General features: G+C 40.3%; 2 protein-coding genes and 2 non-coding genes across 10 annotated transcripts in view; all 4 read right to left on the minus strand.

The window, feature by feature from the left end:
- NAP1L4 (nucleosome assembly protein 1 like 4) overlaps positions 1 to 15212 on the minus strand; it is a 29127-nt gene extending 13915 nt beyond the window's left edge. For 2 of the 5 annotated variants that reach the window (XM_086472037.1, XM_009958877.2), the window contains exons 1-9: positions 13300 to 13324; positions 11112 to 11143; positions 9811 to 9872; positions 8170 to 8269; positions 7103 to 7244; positions 6920 to 7006; positions 5243 to 5365; positions 4416 to 4487; positions 506 to 645 (exon numbers count right to left, since the gene is read on the minus strand). In XM_086472037.1, coding sequence (XP_086328163.1) covers positions 506 to 645; positions 4416 to 4487; positions 5243 to 5365; positions 6920 to 7006; positions 7103 to 7244; positions 8170 to 8269; positions 9811 to 9872; positions 11112 to 11125 — 740 coding nt within the window. In that variant the 5' untranslated portion in view covers positions 11126 to 11143; positions 13300 to 13324. Of the gene's footprint in view, positions 1 to 505; positions 646 to 4415; positions 4488 to 5242; positions 5366 to 6919; positions 7007 to 7102; positions 7245 to 8169; positions 8270 to 9810; positions 9873 to 11111; positions 11144 to 13299; positions 13341 to 15169 lie in introns of those variants that run through there. The other 3 variants (XM_086472040.1, XM_086472036.1, XM_086472039.1) reach the window with 3 other exon arrangements.
- On the minus strand, positions 3071 to 3191 carry LOC147414620 (small nucleolar RNA SNORA54). The gene has a single exon (XR_015183859.1). It is a non-coding gene; the product is annotated as a small nucleolar RNA SNORA54 (small nucleolar RNA).
- On the minus strand, positions 6583 to 6710 carry LOC147414621 (small nucleolar RNA SNORA54). The gene has a single exon (XR_015183860.1). It is a non-coding gene; the product is annotated as a small nucleolar RNA SNORA54 (small nucleolar RNA).
- A 6960-nt stretch (positions 15213 to 22172) lies between the features above and the next one.
- Positions 22173 to 25480, minus strand: part of CARS1 (cysteinyl-tRNA synthetase 1) — a 36269-nt gene continuing 32961 nt past the window's right edge. For all 3 annotated transcript variants that reach the window (XM_086472448.1, XM_086472447.1, XM_086472446.1), the window contains 3 exons: positions 24875 to 24934; positions 23535 to 23618; positions 22173 to 22472 (listed from right to left, as the gene is read on the minus strand). In XM_086472448.1, coding sequence (XP_086328574.1) covers positions 22338 to 22472; positions 23535 to 23618; positions 24875 to 24934 — 279 coding nt within the window. In that variant the 3' untranslated portion in view covers positions 22173 to 22337. The remainder of the gene's footprint in view (positions 22473 to 23534; positions 23619 to 24874; positions 24935 to 25480) is intronic.

Here is a 25480-nt window from a genome sequence, read left to right on the forward strand (position 1 = left end):
TGCTGCATTAGCCACACCTGCCAGAACCAAACTGCATGGCCAGTATGTTCCAGCCTCAAAACATGCTGAAGGAACAGATCATACATATGACCAATTCCTACCAGATTCAAAAGAGCTGCTAGAAACAAAATTGTTGAGGGGATGAGCAAGAGTCCAATAAAGTTTAAGGCTACTTAGCAGACTGAGGATGGGGGGTCTCTGAAATGTAATGACTAAAATTAATTTATTCAGTTATCTGGAAATAAAAGATTTGTTACCTCATTAGTAATGCATTAAATCTGAAAGGTGTAAGGTTTAAAATGCATGCTACGTTAAAACGTATCTGTATCTAGATATCCATTACCTCGCTGTGTTGAGACATCATCACCCCTACAAACATTTCCAGTTTTTAAGTCAGCAAAAGTTTTATTTTATCTTCAATAATCATTATCACAGTAAGAGAAAACAGCATGTGGAAAATAGGGACTATTACTTCAGGTTTTTTTGAATTTCAAGTTTTCCTTACCCCTCACAGTCAACTATTTCAGGTCCTTCAAATGAAAAGGGATCCGTCTTGTCTGGCTCCGACTTCATCTTGTATGTTTTTGTCAGGACTGAATTAGAAAAGTAGTCATTGGGCCCAAAGTGGAACTCTAGTGAGAAAGACTGGAAGAAAATTCCATTATAATTTTATGCTACCACTAATTTTCACCTTTGAAACAGTGCATCAGCAGAATTACTATTAATCAAACTCTGAATACAGGAAAAAATAAGAATTTGATGGCAAATATATCTTTCAAACTACAGCAGAAGCAGGAAATGAAGAATGTCATCCGATCGTGAACATGCAGGAAGCTAGAACAATCTTGACTACTATTAACATTCAATTTATTATCAGGTAATTACTACATTTAATTCACCTTTATGTATAGAAGTGCTGTCTTAAAAGCAACCTTAGAAATAAGTACTCTGAGAAAAAAAACTCTTGGTTTCATTTTCTATGGAAGCCTCATCACCATCCTTTGACTAGGGACAATGATGTCGTTACTCTGAAGTCATTTTGACATCAGAATAACATCATCAGGTTCTGTTACTCCTCCCACTCTGATCATTCCATGTCATGATCTTAAGAGACCAAACCAGACTTTGTTTCTAATTTAAAAAAAATAGATTGCAGGAGCCTGTATTTAAACAGTGCACTCCACCATGAACCAAAGAGGTTTTTTTAACAGAAAACCCTGCAGAAGAACACCGACTTCATAAACTGAAGCCTAAGATTATAGGTATCTTAACAGGTTAAGAAGCCTGAAGCAGGTGTTTCTGCTTATGTTTGAACCTCCTGTGCCACCTGAAAATTGTTTGCAGAAATTAGTTTCTTACATGGAGAACAAAAGACTCCAGTTACAGAAAACTGCCACATACATAACACATCAATTTTCAAATCTGTAAAGCTTTCAAAACTGCTTACACCATGCTGCATATGCCCACTTTGCACCGAGGATCAACTATGAACTATTCAAAAGTAAAACAAAACTCAAACTGCCTCAGAACAGGGGAAACAATAATGGTTTTCAGCAGCATTGCTTTAGTTACTTCAAATGGGAAAAAGTCTGCAGGTCAGCTCAACAACACAGAAAGGCTGAAAGTCAAAGCCCCCAACACCACCGTACCTACTGCACAGCCACAGCATGCATAACAGTTACCTTAAATATTTTATTTAGTCCCCCAGCAACACACCATAAGAACTAGACCCAGTGTGCATACAAAACAGATCAGATGAGTGCCAAAAACACGAGCCTTGAACATACTTCCTCATGCACTCTTCACATTCAGGCCAGAAAATGGTCTGTTATCATCCTAGTCTGCCTTGCCATCCTCTCTGTTTGAAGGCCCACCATGTGCAGACAGGACAAATAAGTGGGGACAACAGCCTGTTCATCAAAGATATTTATCCCTCACTCATCTCCCAAAGGCCCCTCAGCCTTTCTAAAACTCCATGAATCTCCTCACTTGACTGCAATCTGGAAAGATAGTCGTCAAGGAGTCATCGAGACTGGTGGCGACAGCAGCCTTCCCAATTCACATGCTCACGATTTAAGGAAAGGAAGCCACCGGGAATCACATGTGCACCGGAATATCTGTGTTGGCTTCACGCAGCCTGTTTCAGCTTTACTTCCACTTTAAAGCAATTTCAGACAGCTAGTATGGTTTGGAGGGTGTCTTCAGCTAAGGCAAATCTCTCTCTGGCCAACATGCTCAGGGGAAGAGTTACAAACTTAGCTTATTGACTACCAGTGACTAACACTCGTACTCAAACAATCCCACAAACCATCACTGAGGTTCTAAAGAGGTAACCAGTGGCAGTACTTAGCATGCAGGATCCCCAGGACTAGCAAGACAAATATCTGCAGCGATTGCATTTCAGTATTTCATTCTGTATCTGCTAATTAGGAGACAATGAGAAGTTTCAAGTTTCACATACTATTTGCAGTGTTGTAATAACCTTTCCAGTAGTCTTTATTGGGATGTCTTTGATATCAGCTTACCTTTCTAGCATGAAATTCAAAAAAGCCAACTTCCTTATTTCAAGCTACTTAAGTTATACCCAGATGCATCATCCAGGTCTGCATATACTAGCCAAGGATCCCGATATCCAAATAGATATAGAAGTAGAAATTGTATTTATACAAACATATGTAAGTTTATTCATATGATTATAAATAAATAAAAGAAAATAGTAAGGGAATCTTTTACGCTTCATGCAGACAGTAGTTTATATACAGGCTATAGCAAACAGAACTGTGAAGCACCACTACTGTAGCCAGGTAAGTCTACTTTTGGAGGTCCATAACTACAGTTAATCACTTTAGGACAACAGTAAATCAGAAAATTCCTACCTATCACGTATTTCTTTTAGCAGCAAAACCTAATCCCCAACAGAATTAGTGCATTTATTACACACTGGTTATGTGAACTCTTTACAGTACAAAGCTACCACTGCTGCACCCATTTCAATCGCCAGAGAAGTTCAGACAAGACAGTCACACACAACTGGATAACAGGTTTCACTCAAGTAGTTAGGAACGTAGCCTTTTGTCTCCAAATACACGAGGGACATGGAATTTGTCAGCCTCCCATTATTGGATTTCCTGTAGCACTGGAATGGAACCTATTCACAGAAAGATGCTGTCAAGAGGTTACGAACAGTGCGAGACAAGACAACGATGTTTTAAGAGCAGTCCTTCAACTTTAAGATACTGTAAAACAAAGCAGAACTGGAACACATGAATGCTGTAGGCAAAACCAACTACTCCCAAATCACCCAAATGCCACCAGATAGATACACTTCAAGATAAAACCCACCAACTTCTTGGAACACTTCACTTTGCGCTTCATTTGTTTTCTTCATAAAACTCATATCCTCTTTCAGCCCTGGTAGTATTTAGGAACTTAATTCCCAATTTTTCTCTGTCTGTACTACTTCCCTTGCCTATTTACCAGCTCAAGTGTTTTGGTACTAATAGGGGAAAGACAATGAGGACTGAAAAAAAACCAAACCAACTTTGCTTCAGCCGTTATGAACCTTTAAAATGTATTTTGAGAAAGTCCTTCCACATTTCATACATGAATCTTCAATGAAGCTTTTCTTGCACTTATTTTAGACTTTGTCAGACAACTATAACTCCGTAAGACAAAACAAGAAATACCAAAGAAGGAAAAAAAGCCACAGGGCTGAAGTTTAAAGAAAGGATGTGTAGACTCAAATCCCATCCTTCTCCCTGACTCCTCCTCAAAAGGAGTTCAAGGAATAAGTATAGTCTGCGTGAATTAAACAGGCAACAGAACAACGTCTTTTCGACAAACACGGTATCTGTTTCTGTACCTGAACTTAAACAATAGAACAATTTCAAAAACAAAAAAAGCAAGTACTTGAAAAATTATTCATTAGGTACACTTTTTAAAGACATTCAATATATTTTTCTATCCTTTTCAATAGGCACAGGATCCATTACCGGTTTTAATTAATATTACTAAGTCACATCTCTTCTTTTGATGAAATATTCAATATAGTAAGTAGCACCCACCCAGAATTTTTTCCACAATCCATTTTCAAACCAAAAGCAGCCACATAACTTCATTGCTAAGAGTACCCAATTTGTAATTTGAGAGAGAAAAAGAAAGGAAAAACTAGACAGAATTGAGCCAGAATTTTAATCTAGAAACTACAACAATGTCAGAGATGTCCAGGCTAAGGATAAGAGCAGCGGGTCAGGAAAAGCTGAAGATAAATCTTTAAAAGGCAAAGCAAGGAGGTATCAGCCTAGAAAGAAACCCCCTCCACGCGCACTCCAGCCAAAGAGAATGGAATGAGAATTCTGAAATGCTGTTCACTTCACTACTACAATCTTCATGAGAAATAACCAGGGAAAACTCACCATAGGTTGTCCAGGTTCAGAAAACTTAACTTTAATATCCTGCAGATGTTTCAAGATTGGTTCATCATATTCCTAAGAAAAAAAAAAAAAAGAAATTCCTATTCAGCAGGAGGCAATATTTAGAAGAACAAAATTTTAATCTAGCTTGCTTGTTCAACCTGTTCTCAAGAAAGAGCAAAACCTTGTTATTATTCAGCACTCTCAGCTGAAGTTCAGATTTGGATCCAAATTTCTTAATCATAGTTGCAAGTACGACATGCCAAATTCTCAATAATTAGACCTCATCTATAGTAAATAAAGCTGCTACCATGCGAGGCTGCACGAACATTACTGAAAATAAAATAAATTCATTCAGGATATTTAGTGCTGGTGAGATTCACAGAAAAGATACGCTTCAGGGAGTTCTTCCTTAACAGCATTAAAAGCAATTTATATAACTGAGGGCAGAAGTACATAAGCTATTTAACACTAATTCAACCAATTCATAGGTATGTTTGTAACATCCTTGCAAAAATAATCCTTTACAGACTAAATTAACAAAACTACAGGGGAACAGCTGTTGTAAGCAGCACATAAGCTTGCATTTTCGTATCTACAAATGTCACGAGATCATTTCTTAAACAATCCACATAGTGTTCAGCGGTCTGGGTCAGCTGTTCTGCTTGTCCATCACTGGCCTTTCAAGCATCTTCAGGAATAATATTAGGGATTCTGAAGACTCAAAAGATTTGGTCTCCCACATTCCACCAGCACTCGCTATTAACTGGAACAGGTAGCAATTCATTTAACATACAACAGCAGTTATTCTTTTCAGAGGAGAAACTTACTTGTACTAATTCACTTAGCATATCTACGTTCCTAAAGATAGTAAACCAGAAATCTGGAATTCCTTTGACATTTGTCTCTTCTGCTTCTGCTTTTTCATCTATTACCACATTTTTCAGGTCTCCCTATGAAAAAAATACAGAAACACTTAAGAAATAAAATCATGACCACTTAATATACTTAATAAACAGAGGTAGATGTACAAAAAATTCACCATCTCTGAAGCTGTGTTTAAGAACATTTAAGATTTACACTGGTTTTGGTCTGTAAATGTTAAGAAGCACGAGGTTTATTTACACAACTAAACATATATACATTTAATTCAGATTTACTTTCAACTCATTTGGAATTCTTCTCTACAAAGACTAAATAGACTGAGTGACAGTTTCACTGACTTGACAAACAGAAATAATTGACACACATTTCTATCTTCCTGCAAACAGAAAAAAAAATATATTTGTTTTTTATTAATCTCATTCCTGTAGCTTCATGTGCCATTAACAGTGTGAAATCTAAAAATATAAAACTTAACTTTGCCCTCTAAAATACTTTTTTTAGCTTCCTAATTTTGGTAAATACTTGGTAAAGTTGTTTTTCATGGTTATTTTTCATTATTACACTGTCTTCAATTATTAATCTTCTGTGATACAGGATTCTCAACACAAAACTGATGTCAAATGTTATAAAAAAGAATAACTAAGTCACTTCTCCATCCCAAAACCCCAGGAAATTCAGTCTAAATTAGCTGCATTGCACCTTCCCTTTTACACCACTAGATAGCAGCAAATATCCGAGATCTTCCGAATAGCAGCTCCTTGGGTTACGACTAGCCAAGAATATGAAGCAGCACTTTACCTGCCACCTGGACAGGTTTCTTACATGCTCTTACAATTGCACGGAATATGGCCTGTCAACACTGTATTTACACAAAGCCTAGCAAACCAGTTTTGCTTATGCACATGGAGCACTGTGTCATGCTAAATCTCATGAGATCAGTAAAAACAAAGAGAACAATTCGCTCTGTAAACAGAACAGTATCAAAAGGAAACCAAAGGAAAATGAGCCAAGGAAAAAATGCAAAGAAAACCTGACAGAATGGCAAATGCAGCATTGTAAGTAGGTCACTTCTATGAGAAAAAGCAAGCCATGAGTATACATCTCCAAAAATTAAGGTAGGAGAGTAAAAGGCAGCCTACAGATTATATTATCCCTCCTAAATCTAGATAGCTCCTACTCAATAGACAAGTAGGAATCCACTAGTCAGCACACATTTTATGAGGTCCATTCGATTTTATGACTAGATGACATGTGTCTAATCTGTATTCATGGAAATGAAGGCTAATTATGTTCCCCAAAATAAAGGGGACAGGCAGACAAACAGCCAGCCTTCTATTATCTTGGGGTATCATGTAGCACTGGAATGGAACCCATTATCAGAAAGATACCGTTAACAGGTTACGAACAGTGCAAACAAAGGCAACTTCTCAATTCACTCAAGTTACAAACTTGAAGAGATTTTAAAAGCTTTCACTGGACTTAACAGTGTATTCATCACAAGAGCATGTTACTGGTAAAACCTTTATTTCCAAAAGATGAGTCTTTCAATGTAAAACACTGTACAGGAATTAATCCTGACAATCCGATGCACCTGTAGTTCATTACACCCAGCCTGTACTCACAGCTAGCTTTTCTTCTTCCTCATTTTCACTGTGCCATTCTGACTCTGCATCTGTGGGTTCGGCTTCCCCATTAATAAACTCTCTTCTCTGTGTCAGAAAAATCAAGAATGTAATTGAACATGCAGAACTACATATATGCAAACAGAATTGACTCAGCTAAAAGATTATACACAGTCTTCCCACCTTATCAAAAAGGGGTTGATAGAGTGCTGCATATTTTCTCTCTAAATCATGTACTTCTTCATAGAATTTAGCTTCTATATGGGCACATTTCACCTGGAGCTGTTTCAAGGCATCAATTCTTCTTTTCACTGCTTTTGGTAAACTGAAAAAAACCAAGCAGTTCTTTAAGGTTAGAAGTTAGTTGCTCCAGCATTATTTAACGTATCACTGAAATAGGCTGCTTATAACTATATGCAATTTTTAAATTAAAGAGTTATGCCAAACATGTATTTCTTCAAAACCTATTTCAAAAAGTTGAAAGAATCAATCCTCTGCTACCCAAGTTGTTCTCAAAGATGTTATCTTCTCTTCCATTCCCTGGGGCCACCATCCTCCCCCATGTAGTTCAGAGATCTGAAATTAATACCTTCGTTTACACCTAAACCTTGAGACTGGTTGTGCTGATCCATCTATGAAAAATAAGGACGGTGCATTCTACAAGAGAGAGTTTTCGTTCAGAGGTCTCACTCAAGAGAAGTACCTATCACCTACCTGTACTTTAAGCTATTACTCATTTACATGTAGTCAGGTAAAACCAACTTTTTACAGCATTTATTTTTTTTTAAATAAGAGATCTACCAGCTATTCCCAGTCAAAAAATAAAAGCACAAATATCTACTAAAGGCAAAATTTAAGTTTAAGTCTACTCTACAGCTAATATAAAACTAAGCTTCAAACTTGGGATTTACAAGTCCTGAACTACATCCTGGACAGCAATCATCAATCAATGCAGTGCACGCCCTGACAGAATAAGGGTCATAGAAAGAAACAAAGGGGGAGGATGGGAGTTATTTCCAACCAGTAAGTCAAGGAAAACACTGAATCAGGCAATATTTTGTTTGTAATTTTGTGTAAGTAAACTAAAACTTGACTCTTCCTTCCAGAAGTAGCCCGCTATGAATCATGGTTTAAGTCAATCATTTTTTTCTTAGTGAACCATTTGCTCAAATTTCCTACCTTAATTATACAGTAATAACATTCTACTATGCCTTCTGTCTTTCAAGAATGTTATTAGGCCCTGTACTTACGTTTCAATGTAACTTGAAGGAGTAAGTGCTGTGTTGTCAAGACGTTCCTGTAGAGCTGCCAGGACCTGTGGATTTTGCATCACTTGGTCTGCTAGCTTTTCTATCAGGACAGAAAACCACTTTTAAAACAAATCTGAATGTTTACAGTGCTTTTGTCATACTGCGTCTTACAGCAGTCACAGTAGAAACACTATTCCAGTATATATTCCACTACAGTTAAGGAGTAACTCAAGCAAAATTACTTCAGGATCAAATTTCAGAAAGATACAAGTTGGATAATGATAGAAAACACACCTTTCTCTTTGCAAACATATAGGATCTTTGCTTTTAGAAGCAAGGAGTATATTGATGACATAAGCAAGTTTCCTGTCTTCCCTTTTATGTATGGAAGTGCAAAACAGGAGTTTCTCTATCCTCCCCCTACATTAGCTGTAGCTTATAAGCCACATACAAATTTGCAAGAGAAGAACCACAGAATTGTTGTTCCAAGACATCTGTAGAAGTGTTTTCCAGTTAGTCTGATTCCTAAAAAAACCTGACCAAACCTTTGTGTACTGTACAACAAAGTGCTACGCAATAGTGCTATGCACTATGCAAACAGCCCTACGACCACTTCCTTGACAGCTACTAATTCTTTACATCAAGATACTTTTACAACCTGTAAGACTCAAACAGTCATCACAACAGTTCCCAGCAGACTATTTTCACAGGAGGTCAGATCTAAAATGCTTCTGGTCAGGAGTTAAAAATTCTTACTAATAACTGCACTAGGAGGAAGACATTTGCTTTTCAAATGTTTCCATTCTTTCTCACCACTCTTCTCCCCAGACATTAAAACACAATAAATTGCATAGCACACACTAACTTGATGAAGCTTTTATATAGGTGGGTTTGTGTGTTGTTTGTTTGGATTTTTTTCCTGTTCTTTTCTTAATCCAACTTGACTATAAGAACTGTTTAATGATGTCTACCAGTTTATATGTAATTTCCAACTGCCAGTCACAAAGGCTTTCTTAAAAAAAAAGGAAAGTGAGACCTAAACAACATTCAGCAACCATATATGTGAAACATTTTACTATAAATTACAAATTTGAGCACTCAGATGAACAACAATTGAACTGTAGCTTTTCCGCACACAGAAGTATCAATTTGAAAAGCACTATTGTGCAAGCATTATTGAGCAGTTATCTGCAGACCTTCCAAATGAAAAATAAAAATCTCAAGAGAAGGATTTAATAAACATGCATCTTCCTACAAACGAGACACTAAAGAACTAATATACATACAGGACTTATTTTTAAATAATTACACTGATAAAGATCACATGTTGTTAAAAGCTAGTCTATACAGCCCTTATTGCTGGGTTACTTCATGCAATAGCCAAGCATCCTAGTAACAACACATGCAAAAATACTTCCCGTTACAAAAATACAACCTTTATTTTGTTCTTGGCTACAATAAACATGGAAAACATCAGAAAGTGAACAGTTAGCCTAGAAACCACTGTTTTGCTTTCAACAGTGAACACATCCGTAGTCTCGACTGTAACGGGTTTAGAACTGTAGATAAAACAACCCCAACACACAAGGCACGAGGCTTATTCCATCTTTGTGATGTTACCTACTACTATGTATTTCTTACCTTTTTTGTCACTTGCATTTTTAGCAGCCTCCACAGAATCTGAAGCAGTATCTTCTGTTTTACTACAAGAATTAAAAATGTAACATATTAAAAAGGCATCACTTTATAAAAATGTTAACAGTTAAGAACAAAAGTACTCTGAATTTCCAGTGTTTACTACAGAACAAGTTTCATAAACAAGTATGCTGCTAAAAGACACGTATTTGTGTCTTCAAGCTTCTCAAAACTGAAGAGTAAAAGTTTGGATATGAAACTATTTCTCCTAAGATGAACAGGATGCAAACAAAAAGCAGAAAAAACACAGAAAAAACACAAACCAAAACAAAAAAAACTGACAGAAAAATTAATCTCATTAAGTGAATGGCTGGCCTTTCATCTGTCCTGGGTCACTCTGGACAAGAAAACGTTATTACTCACAAGTGAAAACACAAGACACCCTATTAGTAGTTTAAGTGATGAAGAAAAACATGAGAAAGGATACAGATGGAAAGGAGGATAAACAAGAGATCAAAGCCCTTTGTTTCAAATTTCTATAGCAAGTTGTTTTGATTAATAGTAAAAAGATTCACTCTACTCTAAAGAGAGACGTCCCTGCCCTCCCCATCTCCCTGCTGCAGTGTCTTCCCTCCCGCTTCCTGTGCTGGAGAAAGAGGCCCCAGAAGGAGCCAAAGGCCAGCAAGCACTGCAGCCTTCCTGCCAGGTCACAGGTCGCCAAACACAGATCGGGTATTGCAGAGGTTAACCCCAATTTGGATACAAAAGGAAAAAAGATATCATATATGCAAGTGGGTAATATTTGTTAGCAGATACACTAGCTTATCCGGCTTACCCTGGTGCACTGCAAGCCTCAAAAGACCAGCATCACATATGTGTTCACACCAGTTTAACATCACTGTTATTTGTTCCAAAAGTGCTATAAAAACTAGAAAATAAACAGCGCCTTTTGCATGCCTAAATCATACAGATCAGAGAACACTGAGGACCGGTGTTCTCTTCAAGCCTTTAGAGCATTTAAATACGAACACTGAAAACTGAACCAAGACCACACAAACTATGTTAATCCAAGAACAGAGCAATTCCATATCCGATATACTACAACCTCAGCTTGTCCTCTACCAAAGGAGTGTTTTGTCCTTGCTGTAAGGAAACACAGTCTAGTAAGAGAAAATACTACCATTTTATTCTCATCCAGGTTTGGTAATCCATTCTTCATAGGTAAAAAAACACCCTCCCACAGAAGACCAGACATACAGTTGGTTCTAATTACCTCGATTTAATTTCAAGAAAGCAGTCCCACATACCTGTTATCTGCCATCTGCGTGCCTGTATCCACCTGCAAGTTGAAATACAGTGTTTAAAAACACTTTAACGGTAATTTTTTACCTCAATAGAAGTTGAAAATAGACCAGGTCATTGTTTAAACCCTCAATATAAATTAACAGCTGCTGGTTTTGCTAAAAAATTCATCATGCATAATCTCTTACAGTAACATGAATAGTTACCATAATACCCAATCCAAACTGGAACTTGCCCATAGTTTTTAAACAGTCTGTCAGGGTTTTTCGTTTAACCCTTTTAAGCTTATTTTTTCTGTGAAGTATTCCAGATGCTAATCCATTTCTACTAGATCAGAAGTCTTCAGTCTGAAGACAAGTGTCACAGTTTCCTAATGCTTTAATGCTCTGCATTAAAAAAAAAAAATCAAGCCAAAGAGGAAGATATAAATATATTATTTTCTAATTCCTTGACAGTATCACAAGAATGAATTTTTAATCTCTGCGTATACGATATTACTATGCTTGATCTGAAAACAATCAAAGTTCAAATTAATTACAACTTCAGAATTACTTTTTTCTTATGTCACCTGAGCAGAAAAATATGCCTCATTTGCCTCTCTAATCAAGCCTATTTTTGTGAATAGCTGCTTCTGCTGCACTATAGTGAATGACAACCTAAAACTGCTGCTAGACAAAGAGAAGCAAAACACTGAAGGAAAGAAAATTATTTACCAAGAGAAGGATTTTTGACAGCAGCTACAAAGGCAGAATTCCCTATATAAAGATTTGCCTTGAATTCATTTATCAGGAGGAAGAAAACAAAGAGGAATCATAGAAGCTGAAGTCTTGGTATCGGCAATGATTGGTACCAAGTCTAGCACAGCTATCCCAGCCCCCAAGATCTAAATGAGCTCTCCTGAGAAACCAGAGGGAGCCAGACTGCTTAACTTATTTTGCTGTTATTTCTTTACTGGGGTGAAATATCCAAGCCTGTACATCTGTTTCAGTAACAAGTTGGGTTTTTCCCCCCCATTCTAAACAGTTCATCACAAATCCAAGTAATCACTACATGCTGTACAAAAGCATAAGTGATATTTTCCACTACCAAGCTTTCAAGAAAGCAGGCGTTAGTCTGCAAGTCAACTTTGGACCAAAAAGTACCTTCCATCATTCACGAGAGCTGACATGTACGGATTTCTTAGATTCTATAAAGGCCAAGCAGTCCAGCCCAGCTTCCAATACAGGGCTACCAAAGAACCACCTAAGTGCTAGTGACATCCTGAGTGGCAGCCAGAGTGGGGGGCCCAGAGACCACTCTCCCATCTGGAAAACATCAATTCCTGCTCTAAGCTAGAAAAGCAACTTTCACAACTACTTTAAATAGAGTTGAAAAGCTTTGTTCATTTACAAAATTACTAGGAGTACACTTTAGATTATTCCACAGGAAGTAAAGTCGCTTAATATCTACCAGAAAGCATAAGCCCACCCTACAGATTAAGACAAGGAACGAAAAACCAGGGGCTTCTCATAGACTACGTGTGTTTCAGCAACCCAGGCATATTTATGTGCCAACACTTATTGTTGCCTTAAACATAACGAGAAAGCAGCAATGCCAGCAACCATCTGCTAGAACAAACCGAAGACTTTCACTATCCCACAGCTGAAGAACCAAAGGAGCGTACACAAGTCTTTCCTTCCACAGCAGACAGAAGGCAGGGGAAAAAAAAGATGCAATTAAAAAGGTAAGACATAGCAAATTGATCTAATAGCAGAGTTCAGCCAACAAGTTATATGATCCTAGTCACTATTAAAGGAAGCAATAGCAAGCAACCAAAAATGCAGACTCGCGTTACTTAAAAATCAGCCTTGAAGACTTGTCTCTTCCAACCTAGGCCTAGAAACAGAGCTAATGGAAAAAATCCACTCCACATACAAATTCTTCTGCCTAGTTGTTCGTGTTGTATTTCCCGCAGGGAACACTTCTCAACCCTGCCGAGAGAAGACAAAATTCTCATTCCATTCTCATTCATGTTTGGAAAACACGGAATAAAGTTCCCATAACTTGATTAATTTTTAAATAGTTGAATTAATCTCCACTGGAACAGACATGAATCGGGCATGTTCTGACGAAAGCCATTCACCTAAGTAACAAGAAACAACAACAAAAGAGAAAAAAAAAAAGAAGACACCATTCCCTGGTGCAAATACATACTTTAAGTCTTGTTTTGCTCCTCAAAGTTGTTCCTTCAGCAACTAAGAAGTAGAAAGAAGTGTATCAATAAACGATCAGAAGCAGCTTTCTTACAAAACAGCTGATCATTCCCAGGTGCAGTACAGCTGTCTTCCAATGACTTAACTGCCTCAGCATTACTAACAAAACTGTTTGGTAAAAGCTGGTGGGGACAGGGGAGGGGAGAGCAAAGCAAGATGATTTTAGAGACAGTTAAATGCACACCTAGTTGAGAAAGCACAGTAGCAAAGCACTGAGCCTTCATATTTATTGCCTTAGTTATTTTCCAAGCAAGTGAGCTCAGTTTACAGACGATCAAGACCTGAAAAAGCTGTCAGAACTCCAAGAAAATAACAGTGTAAGGTACTGTTATTATTGCTACCACCTCCAATGAGAGGCCAACTTCATATTTTGTTCCTTCCAGACAGTTCACTGTTTTCAAATGATTAATGCAAACATGAAGCTTTGGGGAAAGAGGGGGCTACATCAACGACTTGTCCTACAAAGCAGGCTGCTGCAATTTGCCTAGCCCAAATGTCACACACCATTAGTCACTTAAAACAGCAGGAAACTGCAAACTAATGCACACCAAGATAGCAAAAGTTCATTACAAGGACAAGTAACATCCTGAAGGGCGCAACCTTAAAAGTAAAGTCTGTACATTTAATGGCAAGACATACTCATAAATAGAAATGCAAACAGAATTAATTTCTGTGCTAAAAAACTCTGTCTTCTTGTACAAACCTTCTAAACACAACCAAAATATGAGGCAGGAAACTAATGGACTCCTCAACTCACAGGAAGACTTCTACCCACAACCATTACTGTCTTCCGTAACTACAACAAATCAGAAGGGAAAGTTATTACTTCCGTTTTAGAGCTGCTGGGATGCAACCCTGTGGGAAGCCACAAACATAACAGTCTGATACTTTTTGTAAGGAAAATTAGAAGTAATAACGAAAAAAATAGACGTAAGGAAGAAACTCATTAACCTGTCCCACAAGCCCAAACATTAGCCATACTTAAGCTTGCCTTAGAAGTTTTCTTGAGGGAACGCTATTTTGGCTACAGATGACTTTATAAAAATTTGCCTAGTGGTTCTAGTTTCACCTATAACTTACATACTTACTTTTCTACCTTTTTATTTTGAAGCCACGTAAGCAGATATTACACGAATGGAGTCAGACAAATCTTAGAAAAGCTCGTATTATACGCAGTAAACAATCATAGCAACAGCGAAAATTTTACACAGGCCCTCACCTGGGAGACGGAGACCTCAAAACGAAAAACTTAGCCCCCAAAAACCCACCACCACGCTGAGGGAACACAAGATCATGGATGAGGTCAAACGACAGAATCACGCCTGACCCAAGCGGCCACTGGTCTGACTCAACCTGAGCACCGCAGGGTGAGAGAGACGGAGAAACTGCTCACCACAAACAACCCTCCCAACCTCTTCCTCCCCCACTTCCCCCCGGAGAGTGGGGGAGGGGAGGGCTCGCTGCCATGCTGCCCGGGGCGGGCGAGAGCGTCCACGCATGTGGCCGGAACGGCTCCGCGCCCCCTCCGCCAGACCCAGAGCAACCCTTCTCTCGGCCCAAACTTCTCAAGCCAGCCTTAAAATGGTGCCTGACCGGACCGGCCCGAGCCCGTCCCTCTCCGCCAGGCGGCTCCAGGCAGCCACCGCCGCCACCGAGCTCCACCCCGCAGCAGGCCCTAAACGCCGCCGCACTCGCTCCCCATCCCCGCGCGGCGGTGGTGGCGGCGCCCAGCTCGGGCGCTCCGCCGGCCCCGCCGCCCACCCGCGCCCCACGGCCCGGAGCTCAGCGCCGCGGCCCCGCCGCGCCCTCACCTGCCCGCGCCCCGCGTCCCCTCACGCCCGCAGAGGCAGCAGCGCCCGCCGCTCGACTCCTCGCAGGCTCACTCGGGCTGCGCCGCCGCCAAGAAAGCCCCCTCCCATTGGCCGAAGCGCAGGCGCCTCCCTCAGCAAAGACACCACCGATTGGCTCTGGCAGCGCCACGGCCGCCGCACCGCACGCGGGCCATGTTGACTATCCGTCGGCGCGGCGCTCGGCCAATCAGAGAGCGAGCGCGGATTCGGGGAAGGGGGTGGAGGGGAGGGGGCGCTGGGGGATGTGCGCGCGGGGACAGCGCGTGATACGGGCGGGGCGGAGGGGGGGGGGGGGGGCGGCTCGTGCCTGCGTCCTTAAAGCGGCAGGAGCCGCGCGAGAGGGCGGGCGCAGCATGGCGGCGGGAGGTGCCTCAGCCGCGTAGGCCGCGCCGGGAAAGGGACTCCGCGGGGTGGCGGCTTCCCGCTGCAGTGCCCGAGTGTCCTCTGACCACCCCGGCGGGAGCGACGTGCTGGGGGCCGGGCCTCGGGCGGGGGGCAGGGTACTGGCGGCCACGGCAGGGAGCGGCCGGGGGTGTGCGGCCGGCAGCGGCCGCCTCGGCGTGCGTTGCAGTCTGGAGGAGGACGAGGGCGGCTGAAGGTGCTCCTGAGGCGCCGAGGATCGGCGATGCCTGCGTCCCTCGCCCGCACGCAGCCTGCGTCCGTCCGCCGTGCCTTGGTGCAGAGGAGCCGCGCGGAGAGCCGGCAGCGCAGCGCGGAGGCGGCCGTGGCGGGCTCTGCTGGTGCGGGGCTGCTGCTCTGCGGGTTCTTCCGCAGCAGAGCGGGACCGTAGCGGTGCCTGTCTTTGCTCGGTCACCCGCCTGCGCTGCGAGCTTTACTCTCCCAGCAGCTAGACCTGGGTGTGTTTGGAGGGTTGCATTTTAGCTGGATTAATAACATGATCATGGTTTTAAGAACCCCTGTGTGTGGCATCTGCATGGATAAGAGTAAACTTTCAAAGCTGAAAGGTAAAGAGCTTAGTGCTTACTATTTAAAAAAAAAAAAAAAGCCCTTTCTGATGTTTCAGATTAAGTGCCTTTCTGAAAAGGCAGCTGCTGGCCCTTTCCATGTTGTTTCCTAGTCTAGATATGGACACAATTTCCTCATCTGAAAAAAAATCCCAAAACCAACCAACAAAAAAATCCCAAACAACAACCCCCCCTAACAGCCTGGCGTGGTGATCCATAAGCAGCAGATGCTACACAGCATGGTGTTAGGAACAGTGCAACTTCAGCGTCTGAAGCCACGGAAGAGTCTCAGTAATCTTTCACTCAATGGGAAAACCCTCTACCACTTTATTGTGTCATTGGAGTCCCTTGTTCTAAAAAAGGTTTTCTGCAGGTCCACAACTTAGTCTTGGTAATTAATAAATAGGGTTTACCATCGCAATCCTTTCAGGGCCAAAACTAAAATTTGGAAATGAGGAGACCAATATTTTAATAACAAGTAATCAATACATTAACGTTGGATTCATTCAGTTATTCAAGAAATTCAAATGACAGGAATAACTAAGCAATTGTCAGTTACATAGGTACCAACGCTGTCATTAAAGGAGATAATTTTGAATTACATTCAAAGAGCTAAAGAACTGCAGGAATGTTGTGCAGTCAGTTGCACAAACAAGCAGATTTGGTGGGCCAGAGGACATGCTCAGTGGAAGGTGATTCTTCCACTTTTCTTTGCTTCCATCTCCCTTTCCCTGTTTCTCCAAACCAGTCCTTTTTCTAACACCAGCAGGTTACCAGCCTCCTTGCATTTCCATTAATTCTTCGTTTGGGACAACTTTATTCACGGTAGCGGCTACACTTAATTCTCAGTCTTGCAAAGAAGAGCATAGTGAACTCTGAAAGGGGGATTTCTCTGAAGGTATTCCTACTCCACCCTTTGGTTCTCACTACTGGTTCATAGCTGTCAAGTATTCTTTTAAGCTTTTTCTGTCAATCTCCATCCTATTAAAAGCTGTTTCTGCTTTCCACCCAGATGTTTAGAGTACAAACTCCAAACTTTGCCTCCTTTAGAGATGCAGGAGGTTTTGCCCGAGAATGTGATTCTAGTTATTGCAGGAACACACTGCAACCCCGTTGAGACTATTTGTTGCACTACTGCATTTTGTGGCACGTGCAGAGTTTGTCTCTGCAGTAGTTGCTAGTTTGTTAATGCCACAAACGCTGAATTAAGTTAAAATTAGGATGGTCTTGTAAAAGTAGATTTGGTTTCTTCTGGACCAATTATTAAAGCCTTGAAACAGGCCAGAGTGCTGGAAGTACTGACGTGTATAGAAGGAAACGCACATTTAAATTACCTTACACCCTTGGGGTTTTAGCGCCCCTCTCTAAAGGCATTCATCTCCCATGATCAGCGAGGGATTTTTGCTGACTGTTGTATACCCTTTCGTAGTATGGCGGTAGACTTTAAGACTCTGGATAAAGCACAATCTGTGGAGTCATCTTGCTGTCAGGTGCTCCTACCCTGCAGAGAGCTGCAAAAAGATATTTGCTGAATCACCCTGCCTTGATTTGAACACACAGCCCAGCATACCAGAGCCTGGGGAACCAACACTGAGACGGGATTATGGCAGAGCTGCTGAACAGACGCAGTAGACGCTGGAGAGAAAGCTTAGGCTGAGATCTGTAACTGGCATTAAAACGTCTGTGTCTTCTGCCCCTGGATGGGTATTAATGGAAACTGCTCTCACTTAGTGAGATGCCAGACATTCACAGCCTAATTTGAGAGATAAGACTTGGTTCATCAACGACTTTTTCTGGAGGGGGAGGAAGAACTTTGATTGCTAAGTGGAGTCTTGGTACTAAATAGCTAATGTGCTTGTTAATTAATTTGTTCTGTCTCAGGAGACATGTTAAGTACTATGCATGTGGTACAGTGTCCTGTATAGAAATTGCCCTGTGAAATCAGAGAGAGGAGTAAAAATTCCTTTCTGTATTTGCATGGCAGAAATTGTGTAATTAAAAAGGGAGCTAAAGTTGGTCCAACATCTGAAAATGTTTAAACTTAGCTTCAAATGTAGAAAAAGAAGCTGAAGGTATGTACTGCAAGTGGCACGGATTTGCTTATTTGCACACTTAAAATGCATCAGTGGTTTCCTGGAACAGCAGACAGCAAATACAAACATTAGGATAAAGAGGTCAAAGAAAGTATAATAAATGTAATTATGCACTCATTAGTTTAAAGTCTTTGAAAAGACGGGTGGCAACAAGACCAGACTGAACAATTCACAGATCTTTTTCTACCAGTATCTGAACAAACCGAGTGATGGAGGGACTTGTTCTCTTTACTGGAGCAGTATTCACATTTGACGTTAATGTGAATATTCACATTAGAAAGGCTGAAAGGCACACTGAGCCAGACAGAAACAAAATTTGCTGCTGCCAAGTTTGGCCTTCAGCCAAGGGTGCAATTAAAAACAGAACCACCACACTTTTACCTTGCCTTGCTATCTCTGAATAAATGCTTTGATACGTCAGAAATAAAAAGCTCCATGTTGTACAGACCAACACAAGGTCTGTGTTCCAGAAAATTCAAATATTTTAAAAATCCAAGATTTTGCTATGGGGATTTTCATAATGCTTAGAAAATCACATTCCAGACTGGCTTCCCTGAGCGTGTGTGTGCATACATGCACTTTTTAAAATAATAATAAAAAATACGGTGGAGTCTGTCCTCTCCCTTTTCCTTGCTGAGACAGACAGGTGACTAAGGCACTGAGGGCAGACAGTGCTGTTGTGTTCCCTTCTCGTTGCCAGGTCACTCTCACTCTGCAGATGCAGTGGAATTCACAAGCGCCACCTTGGTGGACTGCCAGGGAAGAGGTGCTGTACTGCGCGTTCAGGGATCGCACAGATCAGCTGGCACACCTTCACTGAAACAGGGATCTTCAACAGGGCGCATCCACGCCTGCCTGCAGCATTCTTTGTTTGCTAGCAAGTTTTCCTTCACCAGGATTTTATGCATACTGTTATTTTTTTTGCTAAATTGTGGCTGCAGAGAGGATAGAAGTAACTGCCTGTAGTAGCTCTGGAGCTTGTTTTCTCTTACAAATTCTAGGAGACTAAGTCTACTTTTCTGACTCTTTGCCAAGCTCATTGTTTTTATTAGCCTGCTGCTTTTGGAAAAAAAGGAACTCAAAATATGGTCAAAACTCTGATTTTATTTGGAGAGAATGAATTAACTTCCTGTTTGTGTAAGAAGGCAAAAATATTTTAGCAGCTTCTTTACCGGAGGAGCTGCCAATTTGTGTCCTTTTTTTTTTTAATAGAAAATAGTTGGGCCTGTCAGCTAACTCACAAATGCTTCATGAAAGCAGACATTTTCCTTGCTGACAATGCTGGCTTGCAAGGACAGCTGAAACTGATAAGAAGAGAAAATTGCAACTGGAAGACCAGTTCAAGTATGGGGAAAAAAAGTTCAAATATGGGAAGGTTTTGAGGGCTTTATTGCTGGAGGAGTCAAGTGACAAGCGTGCTTGAAGAAAGCAACTTTGAAAATGCATGAATTAGAATAGCAAAGCACTATAAAAAGCAGGGAAGAATAAGTAGCTGTATGGAAGAACAATGATCACCCAAGACACAAAGTGAGCCTGAAGAGGAGAGGATTTCAAAGGCTCTGATCCTTACGATGTCTATGAAAAGAATCCCACTGAACACAATCAAAAGTCTCCTAAAATCAAAGAGAATCCAAAGATTGGAATGCTGTTATGCTGCAGCAGAAAAGAAAGATGACTTTAGTAGCACTGATGTTTTGGATACGGATTCTTTTAAATCATTTTAGTTTAAAACAAATTGACAAGAAATGGGAAGAATGAGCTAAATCATTCTGGAAGTAGAATAAGACCTTAAGTACAGCACAGACCGTTACCTGACATGACTGTGATTTAAAAAAAAACGCTAAGGGAGGAAGCAGTGTGTACATGTGGGAAGCATACAGAAAGGCTGGAAGATAACCTTTGGAGAATGCGAGTCTGAAATCTCCTAAGATCTATGCAAGGAGAGTTGTCCCAGAAACAAAATGAAGCATTTGGGAAGGGAAAAGGGCGGGAGTTTTTTAAAATTCTTCTACACTGATGTAGTAGATAAATCATGGAATTGGATGAGGTTCTACTGAAAACATAGCAGAAGAAAAACCAGTGTGTGTGGGTGAAAGCCAGGATGTTATCATGGAGATGTCATAACTACAATCCAGGACAGCAATGGATTAACAGCATCTTCTCCACAGTTACATAGCTTTAAGCAAGTGCTAACTCAGATCACCAAAACAGAATTTCTGTAAGCAAATTACTGTCACTATTTGACCTTACATAGCAACTTCAGAAGCAGCCTGGGCACGTTCCATCCCTTCATGGGTATCCTGAGTGCACATGTGTCTTGGGGAAGCGTGCTGGGAAGCAAACGATCAACTGATAATGTTGAAGGGGGTTAGAATCCAGAACAGTGAAAAAATGCATCTGACCTCTTGTTCACAGACCAAAGGATGGGGAAGTTGCCCTTGTGGCTGTGTCTGGCTGTTTTAAGTACCACTGAGCAGTTTAAACATGCATTTGTACAATTAATTAAAAATTAGCAGAATAATCAAATATGCAAAATGAGTTAAATTCATAAGAGCAAGCTGAAGGAAAAGCTCTATAAACCACATTTCAGAAAGACAGTTGTGGAATAAAGATAAGCTCTGTATTCTCCCCACTATACAAAGGTCACATACAGCTTATATACGTTACTTTATAACGGATTTTATTTTCTGCATACAAGATGCATGTCCTTTACTGACCTGAACATTACATATGTTTTCAAAGGCAAATACAGACAAACTAGAAAAAAAAAAAACCACTACTACACCTTTCTGTTAGTCCAAATATGTTAATTCCTCAGGAGGGATATAAATATAAAAATATAAAGCAAAGATGTTTTAACTCTTAATTAAGGAAAGGAACATAGCCTAATGGTTACAGCATGAACTTCAGAGATGAGAGAACAGAGGTGTTGCAGTATGACCTTCTGCAAGTCACCCTGAGGCTTAAGAATACTTAATGAATACAGTTCTGCATATTGGAGACTTAGCTGTTATATGCAGTTGTGAAGTAGGTGAGATATTTTTTAGGATTTCATGAACTTTAGTTCATTTAGTAGCTACTGCCAGTGAAATGCATTATTAGGCAACCATCCTTGCAGACAACACGACCATACTACATCAGAAAGATTATTAACTCAGGGTTAAATTCTCATGTTAAAAACATCAGTCTTGACTAATGAGCAATGTACAGCTGTATTCCCTAACTGCAAACCAATCCACAAACTGTACCTTAGTTAGAAACCCTCTGTTAATTCCCCATGGCTCTGAACAGGTAATTAGGTACTGAGTACTTTGGGTAATCAGGTGCTTTGGCAGCACTCCTTGTGCCTTGGAGGGATAGCTCTGAAAACACACCACCCTCTGCCATTAGCCCTTCATGTCTTTTCCCACCTGTTAGTTCAATGAAGGTGCATTTGCTGTGTACTTACCCACTTGACTGCAATGCAGGTTGAGCAAAGATGATGATCAGTTCCCTTTTGCAACAAAGGGACTGTTAGCTTCTACTATGCAAAGTGTTCTGGGTATACTTATCAGAGTTTTTAATAGCAGCAGCTAGAGTAAGTATCATAGTGGAACTACCCACTTTTCCTGCTTATGTAAAGATACTAAAGTCATCTGGAAAATACTGTTCTTGCTGTGGGACAAATTACTCAGCTCCCATTTAGTAGCAGATTTTGCTGACTGTGACATATTCCACAATGCAAGCTACAGCGGGTCTTAGATGGAGATCAGTATGCAGCACAAACTAACCACAGCCTGGACAGGTATAATAAACAAGAATCCTTATGTGGATTTGCTGACTGAGCAGCACCTTCCCAAATAGAACTGGCAACCATTCAACCTGCTACTGTTGTTGTGAAGAAACATCTTACAGGTTGGCTTTTTTTTAAGAATGTATTTTTATTGACTTTCCAGATGACATTATTAATCCACGTAAACAGGATTTTTACTTTGCACATAATAGAAAGTGTAAACAGAAATTTGAGCATCAGTAGACACTCACTTCTTCAATAGTGACCCACCACTCGCCTTCTAAAAAAAAGTCCTGTTATCAGTTTGCGCTTCCATTCTGAACCATTTGTAGATACTCCCTGTATAGCTTTTCTTGGGTTTCATAAAGTTTCTTTAGCTTCTTAATTTGTCCTTTGCTGAGTTCTTTGCCTTCTGTATCATGGGTGGGAAATCCCTGAAATATTAAAAAAAAAAAAAAAAAAAAAAAGAGTATTTAAGATAAATTCTTGGACTGCTTTTGCTCCTTATGGAATCGTGTTTTAATGAGACAGGGGGATCATGCCTTAAGGATGGGGTGCATCTTGGCTAATTTTAGTCACCTAGAAGTTTGACAACTAACTGACTATTTGTGTGTGTTCTCTTCCTAGTCAATGAAGGGGCGAAGGGCGTATTTATTTTCTGTACTAAATAAAGGAAGCTAAGACAACTAACTTCTAGATGGTTATTGTCAAGAGAATAATGACTAAGAGACCATTTGAAATCATACTAGCATATTGAATCCAAGGCAGTAAGATATTAGTGTTCTCGATGCAGAAAGTATGATCAGAGTTTTTATGGACATTCTCCTTGGCTTGCAGGGGTATTTCCAGTATTTACATTCTCCGTTCTTACTTGCCCCCAGGGCCTGAATTTGCATGGGTGAAAAGGACAGGCAGAAGCAGGAACAATGTCCCAAATCCAGCACTGAAGAAAGAGTGCTTTATGTTTTCCAAGTGACACCTTTTATCCTGAAGGGGAGAAATCAAGAGCAAAATTATCTGTACAGCCCCTTCAGAGATCCTTTGCCAGGAGAGAGCAGAACAGTGGGCAGAACCAAAAAGGTGGCACAGGACCTCTCCGAAAACCACCAGTTCTGGCAGAGTTGGGGAGTTTGTACTTGCAAGTGAATTCCCTGCCTTGCAACAGGGTAACAAACCTGTGAACAAACATCATACATGTTCCGACCCACAATATCTACAGGGAATTCCGCTCTGCAATGAGAGGGGCCAAAGGAGACCAATGTACAATGAAAATACCCTTGAAATGATGGCTAACAATTAGAGAAATTTGCTCCCCAAAGCAAGGTACGTGCAATAAAATTAATATGTCGCTTTTCTTTCTCTCCTTCCCTTCTCTCACTACGTTAATAGCACTACCCTGAAGGTTCTGGAAAAAGATCAGCTACGTACGTATATACAATTAAGTACGTGCAACAGGGGAAGGAAAACCACTTCCCATCTAAAGAAAAGTCTCTTACGTTTTCATCAAACATGGAATATTTGTCATGTTCCGATTTAAACATTTCATGTGGTGGAATCTTCATTTTTGCCAGTTTTGCTGCCTGTAACATAAAACGTGCATTGACATCACAGTTAATTACTGACAACCTGTCACATATGCAAAAGGAAAAGTAGACTATGATTTGCAAATCAAAGAGCATTTAATTTAGAATTGTTTATCATGTGAAAACAAACTTCCAGCAAGGAACAACTCGGTAAGTCTTAGCTGTGCTTGTCTGGGGGAAAAATCCGTAGAGAACCACTTAATAAAATACATGATTGCAGGAACTCAGAATAACTCTGTTATATATTCCAAAAACTACATCTGATTTTTGCTAATTTGGTTCCTTAGTGTTTTACGTGTAAAGACAAAGTGAATAGTTACTACAAGTAAAGAATATTCAGCAATTAACTCACTGCAAAGGGAACCAACCTTCAGCGAGTCTCCCACTGACAAGCACAGGTTTCTATGCAGGTCGCAGCAGGATCAGGATGCAAGTAATTGCACTGAAAATAAACTGAACTTATCTGCAAACAAGCACATCTCAGAATCCTTTCCAAGTCATTTATGCCCAATGCAAGGGAATCACCTTTTTGAAAGAATGCAAAAAGCCACTTGGGATTTGTGGATGATAAATGCTATTTGTCTCGTTTTCTCTATGTACGTGGTGCTCTCTAAAAGTTTACTTCCTTTTTTAACCTAGGAACGCATTTCCTGTACTGTTAGAGGCATCAGCACGGCAAACAATCTTTTCTTCTTATTAGTTCATCTCCTCTGGCTGTCTACTCCTCATCCAAAGCCTAAAACCTTTGAGCCATCTCAATTCCAACTGTAGAGACGAGGTGTGCTTTTACAAAACGCTACCTTTCAGAGTTCAATCATAGGGAACAGGCGGATTCTTAAAGAGAAAAAAATGTTTTCACACATACCTATGATACTGGAAAGGGAAGGAAATAATAAATGACACAAGCAAAATCTTCTCTAACAGGCATGTAAGATACTACTTTGGCAATTAAGGAAGTAATACTGCCTATAGACTGAAAGAAATGCTACAAGTTCTTCCAAGAAGCTTTTGCAGCCTTTAGTTGTGTTTTCAGAGACTGCTTCTCTACAATAGGAGCTGAAAATTCAAATCTGAGCTGCAAGCCAAAGTCATTCTGAGCAGGAAATTGTAGACAAATAAATAAATAAATAAATAAATGGAGGCCCAGTTTAGGCTGGGCAGAGAGCCTGGGTTCTAATGTAATCTTTCCTGCATGTGACACTTGCTGCTAACACTTTACTTCAAAACCAGATTAAAAGGATCTGAACACCTACTTCCTGCTGTTGTTTTTTCCTGGCTGCTTCTTCTTTCTTCCTTTTTTTCTCCTCTTCAATCTATGAAAGGCAATGTTAATGAGTAAAAGGTAAGTAACCATTTCATTTGGTTGTTCTCTACATATCTGAGCCAGCTAGCTCCCCTGGATATCTAATTACAGACAGAACTGGCAGCATGACCTGCAGCAACAACACCATGCCTTATAATTAGGATTGTCTGATACTTCCCACCGTACAACTTTGATTTCATTTGCTTTTATTCACAGCTAAACCAGTTTTAACTGTTCAGAATGCATTTTGCATGCAAAGTGTACACATATAAAAGAATACCTACAAAGCCTGGAAAAGAAATGGTCCTGCCATTTCATGGGGAAAAATGTTTTGCAAATGACTTTAAAAAAAGACCATATTCACTGATATTTTAAGCTCCTGCCTCAAACTGTGAAGACATTACAGTTTCTCAAGAAGCAGTTGTATCCCTTGATGTTCCTAAGGAAACAACTATCCAAATTTAGCCAACTTACAAAACTTCAAAAAAACCCAAAAATCTCATCTTGCACTTGCTTAGGAGAGACCTATCAGTTCTCCAAGGGTTCTGCCAGTACT

Source organism: Leptosomus discolor, chromosome 12 (genome assembly GCF_034619465.1).
Source record: "Leptosomus discolor isolate bLepDis1 chromosome 12, bLepDis1.hap2, whole genome shotgun sequence".
Taxonomy (NCBI): Eukaryota; Metazoa; Chordata; class Aves; order Leptosomiformes; family Leptosomidae; genus Leptosomus; species Leptosomus discolor.